Source organism: Dipodomys merriami, unplaced genomic scaffold (genome assembly GCF_024711535.1).
Source record: "Dipodomys merriami isolate MVZ:Mamm:240054 unplaced genomic scaffold, mDipMer1.0.p SCAF_15, whole genome shotgun sequence".
Taxonomy (NCBI): domain Eukaryota; kingdom Metazoa; phylum Chordata; class Mammalia; order Rodentia; family Heteromyidae; genus Dipodomys; species Dipodomys merriami.
This window is the reverse complement of record NW_027202826.1, coordinates 20,598,914-20,612,985: the sequence shown is the minus strand read 5'-3', so window position 1 is coordinate 20,612,985 and position 14,072 is coordinate 20,598,914. Positions and strand designations below refer to the sequence as shown.

General features: G+C 36.4%; 1 protein-coding gene across 1 annotated transcript in view; it reads left to right on the top strand.

The window, feature by feature from the left end:
• The window catches only part of Tacr3 (tachykinin receptor 3), a 50,813-nt gene extending 44,861 nt beyond the window's left edge, over window positions 1–5,952 (top strand). Inside the window, exons 4-5 of the mRNA XM_070022380.1 lie at window positions 1,576–1,772; window positions 3,193–5,952. Of these exons, the coding sequence (XP_069878481.1) occupies window positions 1,576–1,772; window positions 3,193–3,505 (510 nt within the window). The 3' untranslated portion in view covers window positions 3,506–5,952. The remainder of the gene's footprint in view (window positions 1–1,575; window positions 1,773–3,192) is intronic.
• The last annotated feature ends 8,120 nt before the right edge of the window (window positions 5,953–14,072 follow it).

The window sequence follows — 14,072 nt, the reverse complement described above, 5'->3', positions numbered from 1 at the left end:
CATTCTGTGAGCTATTGACCTGGATTTTCTGCTCGGATGGCCAATTTCCCATCAGTTCAATCCCAGTCACCTGAACGGAGCTGGGGATAGGCCCTAAGGGAAGCTTTGCGTTCTGTGTTGATCTATTTCATGCTTTGTCTATTTCCAGAATAATGTTTCTCATGACTCTTAACCTTGCCAACTTCCATTTGAATTTACAACTTGAAGTCAGATGACAAGGCCAGTTTATAAATAATACAATTTCCTGGTTCTAACATGCCTCATTGGACTTATATCAGGATTCTCTCTTCATTATGTTCATCTTGCTGCTACTAAGCTCCAAAATGGTTTTGCTTAACATAACTTATTCTAAACTTTCTACAATTCCAAAATTCCCCAAGAGGTATGGAAATGTAAACTGATTAATGATGGGAAATATTAAAAGAGATCATCAGAGAGTATTAGTTTAACCTCTTTGCATAGCAATGTTAGTTTCAAATGCCTTTGATTCTACCTTCCTCATAGACCAAGAAAATGGTAGAGATTTCATTTCATTTAGATACACTAAGAACATCCTCACATTAAACCTTCTGTTATATAACATATGCCATCATTTACCATCTACTCATTCTACACATACACATATATATTTACCATATATATATATATATATATATATATATATATATATATATATATATATATATATATATATATATATATCTCCAACTGTATACCAGACATGTAATGCTGAGACATCTATGCATTTCAGGCATTCAAGGACAAGTAGAGGGGAAATAGAAGGTGACATTCTATTTAGCCTGGGCTTTTTAAGGTATTAAGGCTATGGAATGACAGGGGTATTACCTATGATTATCAAGCTCATTAAAGCTGATATTTAAATTAGTTTTATAAACAATTGCCTATTTACAGATATAAAGTTAGTTAAATTCCCTATATTATTACCAATATTCATACGCACTGTACAGGAAAATTCCCCTGGTATGCTATTATAAGAGAAACCAAATTAATATTCACAGAAGTTTTCCTAGTGTGTATGGTATTAAAGAAATTAGAATAGTCTTAAGCTATGGCAAGACTATGCTACATAATGAAAAATCAGCCCAGTCTTGAAAAACGATATTCTTATTTCCATGGTGACTAAGTTTCCCTACGTATAATATCTCTACTATTATACAGGACAAGTAAGCACAGCCAAATCCTAGCTCCTCATTCTCTCTTCAATCAGACCTTTCTGGACCCTTGCAAACAATTTCTTTAGAGCACTTAAAACAAAAGAATTTGTGTTTGAGTAGTGTCATTCACTCACCTGGATAGGTTGAAATAGAATAGTTACAACACCATACATTTTTGAAGCTTTATCTTAGTTTAACAAGAGGCAATTTTGTAATATATAACATGTTAATATATTAACCTTTACTATTTTTAATATTAACTCTTCCTCAGGCATACTGTGTATTTTATACACTTACCTACACTGATAAAAAGAAAAATGGGATTATCAGTAAGGCAATGAAATCATGATCTGTAATTGTTTGATAACTTGGCATAAGTGGTTTCTTTCTTTCTTTGTAGGTTGTAAAGATGATGATCATTGTGGTGGTGACATTTGCTATCTGCTGGCTGCCCTATCATATTTACTTCATTATTACTGCAGTCTATCAGCAGTTAAATAGGTGGAAGTATATCCAGCAAGTCTACCTGGCTAGTTTTTGGCTGGCAATGAGTTCCACCATGTACAATCCGATCATCTACTGCTGTCTGAATAAGAGGTAAAACAAAGGTACCAAATACAAGCTAGTTGTCATCCCCAGACTTCATTGGGAGCACATGTTGTTCTAGTTTCTTGGTGCTAATTTAGAAACTAGAAATACAAGGGGATGAGAAAAAAATCACCAAGAGGAATGGAAAGATTGGGGTTTTTTAACACCTCCTCCTCCTTCACAAAATGTTCTACCTTAAAGCTTAATGCTCAATGCAGTATTCTTAGAGACTCTGAGGGTCCTTTTTATACAGACCAACCTCTCCCACCAAACTCTTCAGAATTTTACCTGCCAAAGATAAAGAAATGCCATCCTCACTAGAGGTGTTGACAGGAAAATCTGCTCAGATTCCCAGGGAAATGAAGTTTCTTCATAGAAATGTAGAGGTCATTTGGGTAAGAAGGAGATGGTGGTTTGTGTGAGTGTACTATGTTAGAAAAGGCATCTTACACATTAGACTTCAAATCAGACTGCTATACAGGTGGTAGAACAGCACGGAGAAAGAGAACCACAGTTTCCCGTTTGGTCCTGTGCAGGCATGACCAACAGAGCTACTGCCAGGATCTCTGTGGAGCAGACAAGGAAAAGATGTTTGTATAGATTTTTAAAGGTAGATACACTTATAGTCAAATTTAAAGACAGAATGAAGGTAAAATGTGGTTTGCCTATCTTCTTTGTACATTCACCACATGGAGGGGGAGAGTTAAATTACATTAAAGTTGATAATTCCCTTAATTAAACTAGTATGTTTTGAGCACCAATAGAAATGTAAGTAATTGCATAATCTAAATCATAAAGTGTCTATCCAATTAGGGCTCTTCCATACTGTGACTTTAATTTGTTAAATACCGAATTACCTCCTATTCTTTTTCACCAATTGCATAGGCCATACCTCAATTTAAGGCATTGCACAAGCAATGCACATGTATATAATCAGCTTCAATCAATGATTTATAAGGATAAGGATTTTATGCTCACATATATGATTAAACACCATTTAAGTTAACCATTAATTCTGCAATCAAATGAGACTTTAATTTATACATGTGTCATTAATTTATACATGTGTCATTATTTCTGGAGAAGCTATTTTGAAATACCATATGCCATTTTAAGTGCCTTCACTGGGCAGTTTAATGCAATTATGCCCCTGTAAATGTACAAAAGCATTGCAAAAAGCGGTCATACTGATAACCTTATGCTATGCTTTTGTTAATTGATGACACATTTCTCTCCAATGGGAAATTAAGATTCATTTTCAACCAAAATTTAGAGAACTGGCACAGGTGGCATCGATTCTAAGTGTGAGTAGAAAATCAAATTTTACAAAATGGTGTAATGGCATTAAGTAAGATTTTCTGTGGTTGCTAAGGGAAATTTCCATTTGCAAGATGGTTTTTCTTTTTTCTACTTGTGGTCTGCTTCTCAGATTCAGAGCTGGGTTTAAAAGAGCACTTCGCTGGTGTCCTTTCATCCAAGTGTCCAGCTATGATGAGCTGGAACTCAAGACCACCAGGTTTCATCCAACTCGGCAAAGCAGCCTGTACACCGTGACCCGGATGGAGTCCATGACAGTGGTGTTTGACCCCAGTGATGGAGAAAACATCAAATCCAGCCGGAAGAAGAGAGCAATCCCAGGAGACCCAGGCTTCAATGGCTGTTCCCGCAGGAATTCCAAATCTGCCTCCACCACTTCAAGTTTCATAAGCTCCCCCCATACCTCTGTGGATGAATATTCTTAAATCCATTTTTACCTGTTTTCATCCTGTCCTAGATACTCTTTAGAAAGGAGCAATATTTAGGCAGTTAGGCTTAGACTGGACAAAAGTAATATAGAAATATAACAAAAACACTGCTAGCCCCCACCACCCCCAAAATGATACAAGTTTTAAATTTATTCTTAAAAAAATTCGATTGTTGTATGCAACAAAAATATATATGAAAAATATTTGTAATATGTTCAATTTCTGTCATTTAAAAATTGCAATATTTTTGTGACACTAAAAATGACATTTTTTCCCAAAAGAATAAAACTAGTTAACATAATACTCTGGTTGGAAGGAAACAAGACAGTCCATAAAAAAAATTCTCTTTTACTGCTCTAAAATAAAAAGTGAAATGATTCATTTTCCCACAAAAGAGAAAACTAACCTCCAAAAGGAGCAAGTAATGAAAACCATTATGCAAGAGAACTCATAGAATAAAGACCTTCAGAGGTTTCAAGATTTCATACAAGATATTTAACTGAAAAGGAAATCTAGACAAACCATTAAGTAGGAATCCATGTCATCAACCTGATTAATTTTTTCCTATGAGTGACCAAAAAGTAATTATTCCATTTTGACTATTACATATTTTAAACATGAAGCTAGTATCATTATCATTTTATTTTTCATAGATTTTTTTAAATTTACATTTGAAAATGTAAGACACTAACCATGCCTTCTAATGCAGAAAGGAAGAGTCACATTTGCCTCTGTAACTTGCTGCTTTTGTTTCAGGCAAGAACTCCAGTGATTCATGGTATGAAATTAGACAAGAGCACCTCCCATTTCCAAGAGCAGCTTCTCTCCCCTATAGTTGAAGGCAAAAGTTGTAGACATTAACTGTACCAACTATATTGCATCCTCCCCTTCTCTCTTAACTAGAAAATGAGCAAGGACCAGGAGAAATGATCAGAATATATTTCAAGTGCAAATTCTTAGGGGAAAAAGTTATAAGGGTTATAAAACAAAATGTAGTTGACAAATAATAATTTATACATAAATAAGTCAGACAAGACATAGGAAGGCAAGTCAACTGTTGGAGGGGGAGGAAGCTGTTGCATAGTTTAAATATGTGTGAGCTAACACCATGTGAGCAGGAGTATTCATAGATCACACACTTATACACAAAGTCCTCTTCTTTTCTCTGTTTAGATAATTCAAAATTATCTAATTATTATGGAAAGAAATGAGGCAGTGATCTAAAAAAACACTCAGTTTCTTACAAGAAGAAATTACGCACACACATGCATGCAAATATTTTCCTGAGATCTATAACAAAACAAGGAATATCTGTACATGTAGAATTTATCTTCCAGACTTTATTCCTTATGGTATCTTCCCTTAAATTAGGAATTCTGTCCATCCTACTCAAGAAACCAAAAAACTCCCTGAGAATGTGGATGCCTAGTACAAATTTCTTCTTTGAAATACTTGGTTAGGTTTTAAAACTGCCTAAAATAATTACATCTCACACATCAATTAAGTCTTAGGTCTCCATTCACATGAGAACCAAGTAACTTTTTGAAGGGCAAGATAAAAAGCAAATCATGGTCTATTGCTGCCATGGCTTTAATCTGCAAATCCTCCTTATTTTGGAACCAAAATCAGAAATATCAAATTGTTACAAAGTGTTTGCTATTTGAACAACTTCATATGACCATGTTTGATCAGAATTTCTTTGAATAACATTAAATAAGACAAATAGATTCACATATGAATGTATATATACAGTCACATAATGAATGTAACAACTTTAAAGCATTATTCAAAATTCATTCTGAAATAGTAAGTGGTTATCATAGGGTTGCCTCAAACAACTCCACAAAATCTCTAAAGCTTGTCTGCATGCTCTAGGCAGTCAAATGTATGATTATTTAATATCTAATTGTTTGAATATAATGATTTAAGTGTTCATTTCTAAAACATTAAAATGCTTAGCAAATGTAAAACTATCAAGGAAAAAAGCTCATATGTAAAAGCAAGTATACTTTTCTTTAAATGTATGAATAATATGGGATTTGTATAATTAATATGTAAAATAGATGGGACTATATTCTGCTTTAGATATCAATGTGAAATTTGGGCTTCAAATTTGTAGTCATCCACCACCAAACTACATAGAAATACCTAACTCCTGGCCTTCACTTTTATTAGGAGAATTCAATTGAATGTGCTAAGTCATCTCTGAGGAAAAAAAGATTCCCTAATATCAGTTATTTTGTTTGTTTGTTGTTTGGGTGGTTTTTTAGTACATTTGTCTGCCACTACACTGCTTATGGAGCAATAGCCCCTCTAGTATTGCAAATATACCTCTCATGTGTTTTAGGAAAACAGACGTCATTCACACCATTAATCATAGCTTTTAAAGCAAGAATTACAAGGCAGGAATTGTGTGTGTGTGTGTGTGTGTGTGTGTGTGTGTGGGTGGGTGGGTGGGTGGGTGGGTGTGTGTGGGTGGGTGTGTGTGTGCACCAGTCTGAACTGGAGCCTTGGCTCCGACCCTGAGCTTTTTTGCTAAAAGGCTAGTTCTCTACCACATGAGCCACAGCTCCACTTCCAGCATTTGTTGTTTTTTTGGAGGGGGGGGTAGATAAGAGTCTCACAGTTTTTATTTAAGTTTAAAAATATTAAACAGGGAGGAGTTGGGGAAGTGGGGAGGGAAGGGATGGTAGGGGAAAAACAAAGGAAGGAGTAACAATGCTCCATAGCAAATGTACTCATTACCTTAACTCATGTAATTGTAACCGTTCTGTACAGCATTTTTACGATAAAAACAAATTTAAAAAATAAAGAAAACAAAGAAATTCCAAAAATTGTTAAGCAATCATAAGAAAACAACTGAAAGAAGAGTTTAATCCTTTTCTTTGAATTTTGATGCTGACATTTACAAAATATGCTCCAGGAAATCAGCTTCAGTAGATTTAATTGAAATAAACATGTGGGTGTTTTCATGCTCACTAGGGTTTAGAATTTGCCTCCGAAATTCACTTTACCCTCTGATGTTAATATTCAATGTGAATATTTTCCTTCATTCACAGGTAAATACAGACATGGAGTCCTGAACATATGGTTAAAACATCCTAAGATTTTTTTAGATTTATATCAACATGAGAAACATCTAAAAATACTATGAGAAAAATCTGACAACAACCAAAAATGTTTGTATTGTTTTAAGTATTCTTTTTTTTTTAAAGGGGGGAAAAGTAAATAAAAATGAACATTTTCATTATTGTTCAACTTAAAGCAAAGTCACTGCAGAATGCAACCTAAAATGTTCTTTTTATCAGTACAGCATACTCTTGCATTATTCCACTTACCAACTTCATGATGGTGACATTTCTGACCTAGTAGCCACTTGCATATTCTCTTCCATTATCAAAACAGAAATCTGACCACCTTCATAGTAACTCCAATTTTAACACACACACAAACACACACACACAATACCAAGAGTTTAGTTTGATACATAAGAAACAGACATAAAAATAAAAGCAAACAAGTAATGTTACCAGCTCCAAATTGGAATTTGATTCTGGTTAAGGCATAATTTCCTCAGAAAAACCTGTGATTAGTGTCTGATATGTTATTCCATCCAGTACAAAGGAGAGTTACAGCAATTTAACATCTAACAATAACCACAGGAGGGTTTTTTGTCTTTGATAGTGTGCCAAAAGTTAAGGAAATCAAACATGACACCGGCCATGCAGAGTAATGAGATTGGAACACACGCTCCTCAGGCCAAGCAAGAATGGCGAATAGTATCAACAGGATCATATAAGGTCATTAATTGTGTGATTTAATATATTAGTAAAACAAATCTGTTTATATAAGAAAGTAATATATATAGGTATAGATATATAATTTGCAGCTACTGAATGAAGCATTTTCAACTTGTGGTATTATGCTGGCTATGTTATTAAGCCCATGTCCTTTGTGGCTATATGCAGCAGATTTAATTTCTATGTGTTTCTTTAAGTGCATTAAAAATAATATGCAAAATAAAAGGTCCTAAATTTTTCTTATTAATTACCAAAACATATATTATGTGACATACTCTCATTTCTAGACACTCAACCATCCATCCAGCCACACTTTTCTCCCTTACTTTTCCATGTAAAAATCCTAGTTTTCCTAAGTTTCAATGTTTTGGTAAAAGTGTTTATTATTGAGACAAGTAACCAAAGAAAAAACATTCTGTATAAACAGCAGATGAGTTGGAATAACCCAAAAAGAAAATGCACAAAGCTGAGTAAAGAGCATTTTACTTCATTTTATTTTTATTTTTGTTTTTTAGTGGTGTGGGGCTTGTACTCAGGGCCTGAGTGCTGTCCTTGAGCTCTTCTACTCAAGGCTAGTGCTCTACCACTTCCATCGCTTCTGGGTTTTGAGTGATTAGTTGAAAATAAGAGTCACACAGACTTTTCTGCCCTGGCTGGCTTTGATCCTCAGATCCTCAGATCCTAGCATCCTGAGTAGCTAGGATTACAAGCATGAGTCACTGGCATCTGGCTGAGCCTAGCATTTTAAAACTATGCCTTATGGCTACCCCCAGTGACAGACTAGAATTTGAGTCCAAGTCTACTAAGAGCTTTCTGGGACTTAAAAGGGATTCTCTGCTCTGAGCCCCTCTTAAATATCAGTAAAAGTGGAAAAATAATGAATTTTTTTCATAATGCTAATGTGAGAGTTAAATGAGCTAATAGATGACTCTATCCTTAGAGCCAAACAGAAAGGGCTTGAAACATCATCATTATTATTTTTGTGCATGAGAGAAAGGCCTTTTTTGCCTGTATTACCTGCCCCTAGACAAAACTTTTTGAGCGGTTGTAAGTAGCCTTGCAGCCTCCTATCACATAGTTCTGGGATGTTTTCAGAGTTCTCAAGGAATCTCAGAGGCTATCTATGACTCTTTTGAGCTTTTGCTCTCTGACCCTGGTCCCTGAGATGGAGAACTTGTACAGGCGATAGCTTAGCAAAGGCCAACCAATAGAAACCATGGCTTTGAGCATGTGAAACTAAAATCATTTCTTTAGTAACAGGCAGGTGGGCAGTTTTCAGGTTGAAGAATAAGAATGCTAAACTTCAGAGGAAAATAGATGAGGAAAGGAAAGCATTAAAACAGTCTCTTGGAATCTACTTGGAAGATCCATTGATTGTCTTGAAGCCTTCTTTGGATGATAAGAGAACTAGTGACCAGGAATATTGCTATACCAAGTGGCCTCAATGACTCACACTGCCTATCCAATCCTAACAGCTCTAAGGACATCTTTCCTTTCCAGCAGAGAAACAAGTTCTACTGACCAACTCATTGCAAAAGGAGAAAGAGCCAGCTGCCAGTGGCTCATACTTGTAATACTAGCAACTCAGGAGGCTAAAAACTGAGGATCCTGGTTCAAAGTCAGCCTGAACAGGAAAGCCTATGGAACTCTTATCTCCAGTCAGTTACCAAAAGAGCCAGAACTGGGGCTGGGAAGGTGGCTCAGTGGTATATTACTTGCCTTGCATGCATGAGGCCCTGGGTTCGATTCCTCAGGACCACATAAGCAGAAAGCCAGAAGTGGCACTGTGGGTCAAGTGGTAGAGAGCTCACCTTGAGCTGAAGAGCTGAAGGACAGTGCCCAGACCCAGAGTTCAGGCCCCACGACTGGAAAAAAAAAAGAAAAAAGATCCAGAAGTGGAGCTGTGGCTCAAGTGGTAGAGCACTAGACTTGAGCAAAAGAAACTAACCAATAGCCCAGGATTTGAGTTTAAGCCTTACGGTTGGCCAAAACTTAAAAAAAAAAAAAGATTTGTCCATCACATATCCAGAGCATCAGGAAAGCATTTAAGCTCCTATATTTAGTGCGCCTCTGCTTTATACTTCCCATTATTATAAACCTAGTCTAAATTGTAATCACGTCCTGTCTGGATTATTAGAATAGCTTTTACCTCAAGCCTTCCCTACCGGTGATTCACAATGAAGTAACCAGAAGGATTTTCTTTAAAACATCACATCACATCATCTCTTTGTACTCCAAATCCTGTATTGCCTTCCCATTTCACTCAGCCAAAAATTCAAAATACAGTGGCCTCGGTGGGCATTCATAATGGGGAACTTCTCATGGCATTGCTTTATTCTTCTCTTCTCTCTTGGGCTTTCACTAGGATCCATCTATATATTCTGCTTGACTTTTCTGTACTTTGCAGTTTACCATTCTGTATCTTCCAAGCATGCTACATCCTCAGGACTTTATGTCTGCACACACACACACACACGTACACACACACACATACACACACACACACACACACACACACACACACACACACACACACACACACACACACACACAAATAAATCTTCAGAAAATTTCTAGTTTATAGGTGAATTTACCCCTGACCTCAGAAGCAGGTTGTGATAGAATTCCACCATATACTAAAAGAGATTCCACTGAATCAGTGTTCTTATTTATGAGCCATAGAAACTAACTCAAATGATCTTAGCAAAAATGAATTTTATTAAACATTTAGGTAACTCCCAAAGTCCCTTTAAGAACTAGAAGTACAGACCTGGGGCCATGTGGTCACCAGCAATATTCAAATCCTTCTTTAGTATCCTTAAGGTAGCTTCAACGCCATCATCCCAATTGCTGGGCACAATCACCATTCTTTGCAGAATTCTTTTTTTTTTTTTTTTTTTGGTCAGTTGTGGGGCCTGAACTCTGGGCCTGGGCACTGTCCCTCAGCTCTTCAGCTCAAGGCTAGTGCTCTACCACTTGAGCCACAGCGCCACTTCCGACTTTTTCTGCTTATGTGGTGCTCAGGAATTGAACCCAGAGCCTTGTGCATGCAAGGCAAGCACTCTACCACTGAGCCAACTTCCCAGCCCCTGCAGAATTCTTTTTTTTTTTTTAGTTTCATATGATAATGTTTATTTAAAGCAAACGAAGGTGAATCAAAGCAGACTTTCACAGGAAAATCGAGGCAAGCAGCTCTAATAATCAGTCAAGTACAGAAGGCTATCAAATTCTCAGCACTTTTTTTAAAAATAAGTTTTTTTATTGTGAAAATACTGTACAGAGGGGTTACAATTACATGAGCAAGGTAATGAGTACATTTCTTATCAAACATTGTTGCCTCCTCCTTTGTTTTTCCCCTATCATCCCTTCCCTCCCATTTCTACAACTACACTCCCTACCACCACCACCACCATCTCCTGGCCTAAATTGTAAAGTTCATTTTTCGACATAACTGTGCAGAATTCTTTAATCACCCAAACTCGGCGCCATGAGCCACTGCTGCCAGTGCTGTGGCTTCTTCCTCTGGAAGATGAGATTTTGGTGGTACATGAAGCATCACTGCAGTATTTCTGGTACTTTGCCTCATGAATTTTCAGTCCAAAGCTGCATTAGACTGATATAACGTAAGCTCATGCCATTGCGCCTAGTTCCAAGACCAGGAAAAAGGTGTATCTGATCTTCTGCTAGGAGTCAGGATCTGCCTCACAAGGTGGACATTCTCCAGCCATAGATGCTGAGTATTCAATTAAAAATAACAAAAATCTGTTGAAGATGATTTAAGAAACAAAAAATATACCAAAATACGAAGTAGATGTCTTTGGCTAGTAGAAACACAGTTCAAAACTATCCTTTTGTTCTTTCTTGTTAAGCTCATTTTCTTCAGTAAGTATGTACTGCACAAGTAATGAAAATTTGAAAAAACATTGATTTTTTAAACTGAATTCATAGAAGAAACCTCCATTTTTTCCAAGGTTATTGTTACCCTGACTGGCAAATATAAAAAACAATTGCTATCAGTTTTAAAGGTTAGATTAGTTGGCTGTTGATAGGCAGATAATATCACAATTAGGGATAATTAGCATAATTACTGTCTAGGTATAATGTCATATTCATGATGGTACTGTATTAATTAAAAAGTAACTCCTGTGATTCTGGCAAGTTGCATAGTTTCCTCCCCCCAAAATGGGAAACTCTACATTGTCTGAGATTCAGGATAAGGAGAAAACTTGCTTTGGAAATAACTGTGCATTTTATTATAATGAATCTTCTAATTTATAGTAAGATGACCCTAGTTCATTCAAACTTGCAAAGGAAAGGCTGTGAAAAGGGATCCTAGTGAATGAATGAAGTCAGTGGAATATTGTTCTTTGTACTCTATTATTGTTCTCATCACAAAAAATGAAAATATTTGAAGTGGTAGATATGCTAATTAGCCTGCTTTGTTCCTCAGAAGAGGAACAACCAAAAAAATTAAAAGGAACAAGAAAAAGTTGTCCACTCACATTTTTTTGCTCATTAAGAGCAAAAAAGCAAAAGAAAAGAAAAAGTTCAGAAGGAAAGATGGAAGGAAGGAAGGAAGGAAGGAAGGAAGGAAGGAAGGAAGGGAGAGAGGGAGGAAGAGAGGGAGGGAGGGAGAGAGGGAGAGAGGGAGGGAGGAGAGAGAGAAAGAAAAAAGGATATAAATGCTATTTAGAATAAGAAGGAAAAGGATATAAATGCTAGTTAGAATAAGAAGGAAAAAAACTCTTATACATTATTGGTATGAACATAAATCAATGTATTCATGATGCAAAACAGCAAGGTATTTCCTCTCCCCCCCCAAAAAAACACTAAAATACATCTAGCATATACATATATATATATATATATATATATATATATATATATATATGATTGAGTTATCTTCTGGGTATATAGCCAAACTATATTAAATCATCATAGTGAAGAGATATTTGTACACATTATGTATTTCAGCACTAGTCACATAACTAAACCATGGAATCAGCCTAGGTTCTATCAACAGATAAGTGGCTAAAGAGAATGTCCAAATGTGATATTCACAAAATGGAGTGTTAGCCATAAAGAAGAATGAATTAGGGTCATTTACAACAAAATAGATGGAACCAGAGGACATGACATTAAGTGAAATAAGCCTGACATAGAACTACTTGTTCTCTTTAAAATATCCTCAGCCTGAAAGTAGATTGGTGATTGCCACAGATCACAGGGAATAAATGAAAATGGAAAAGTGATGGCTAGATTGATCAGTGCACATTATGGATCACACTGAACCTCATTAATTGCAAGGTACACTTGATTCATAACTGTCTTGAACTGCCAACAAGTAGGCACAAAGTATCAACTAAATGCCAAGGGACTCTGAGAAATACATACCTCAAAAGACAGCTACTTCTTGGTAATAACTTTTGCATTAAACATTCACAGAATAACTAATTGGTGGAAACCTCACCTTCTGTTACAAATTCCCATTTAGCCATCAAATATCTCTCTCTATGCATCATTTGTGCCCAACCCAGAACATATCCCATATTTCAAAACTGACACAGGCATCCAGTTACTTCATTCAACTCAGAGTCCAGGTGGTCCAGCTGGTATGGAGTTCTGTGCATAGTCCATGGATAGGTCTGCTTATGGCTGTTCATTTATGATCCAAATGACAAGCCATCTGTTTCACCTGGCATCCAACCTACCATGGTGGAGAGGAGACACCATAAATGGAATTACAAATTCAAATTCAGGAAAGGGACAATAGAGGTACACATAGAAAACACGTTCTATGGGCTGGGAAGGTGGCTCAGTGGTAGAGCACTTGCCTTGCATGCATGAGGCCCTGGGTTCGATTCCTCAGCACCACATAAGCAAAAAGAAAAAAGCCAGAAGTGGCACTGTGGCTCAAGTGGTAGAGTGCTAGCCTTGAGCTGAAGAGCTGAGGGACAGTGCCCAGGCCCAGAATTCAGGCCCCATGACCGGACCCCCTCCCCCCCCCAAAAAAAAGAAAACATGGGTCTACCACATGGATGAAATTCAAGGGAATAAGTATTATAGGCCTTGTCTGTCTGGACAGAGATTTACTTTAGTACCTAGTGTTAATGGTCATCATATATAAAAACATGCATCACCAAGGTATTTGTAGATGTATTGTAGATGTGTATTGTTAGCTTCCCTTCACACTGCTAACATATTATATTCCTTATATAGAAGCATAAGCACATGAAATATTTACTAAGTCATAACACTTTTTTGCCAATCATACACAAGTTTTTCTTACTACTATTGTCTTCATGGTTCACCATCTTCTACTCCATCACATTTTTATATAATTCATGTAATGCTGTATGGCTTTAAGTGATTAAAAATACTCTAACACATCTCATAAAAACGCCAATGAACAAAACTAGAAGAGTCAGATGTCCCAGAAAAGTTTGTGTTCAGGTTTTGTGGGAATGCACATTCAGAATTTCTTTTATAAGAAGTATCATTTCCTTCTTTGCCCTTGGATTAAAAGACACTTTTGAGTTTGCATCTCCAAACTCACAGTAATACCAAAAAACAAGGCAAAAATTTGAAAGCTCTTTTGGTCTTGAGTCTAAATACTGAAGTGTTAGGTTCTCAAACTGAAAAACCTATCATCCCCTGGTAGGCTGCTTCCTCTTTTGGGTTGAATCTCTTATAGATTTCAACTCCTGACTTCTCTCAGCAAGCAAAAGAATTCCACAAAAACCAATAAGGCATTTCCCTTTTAT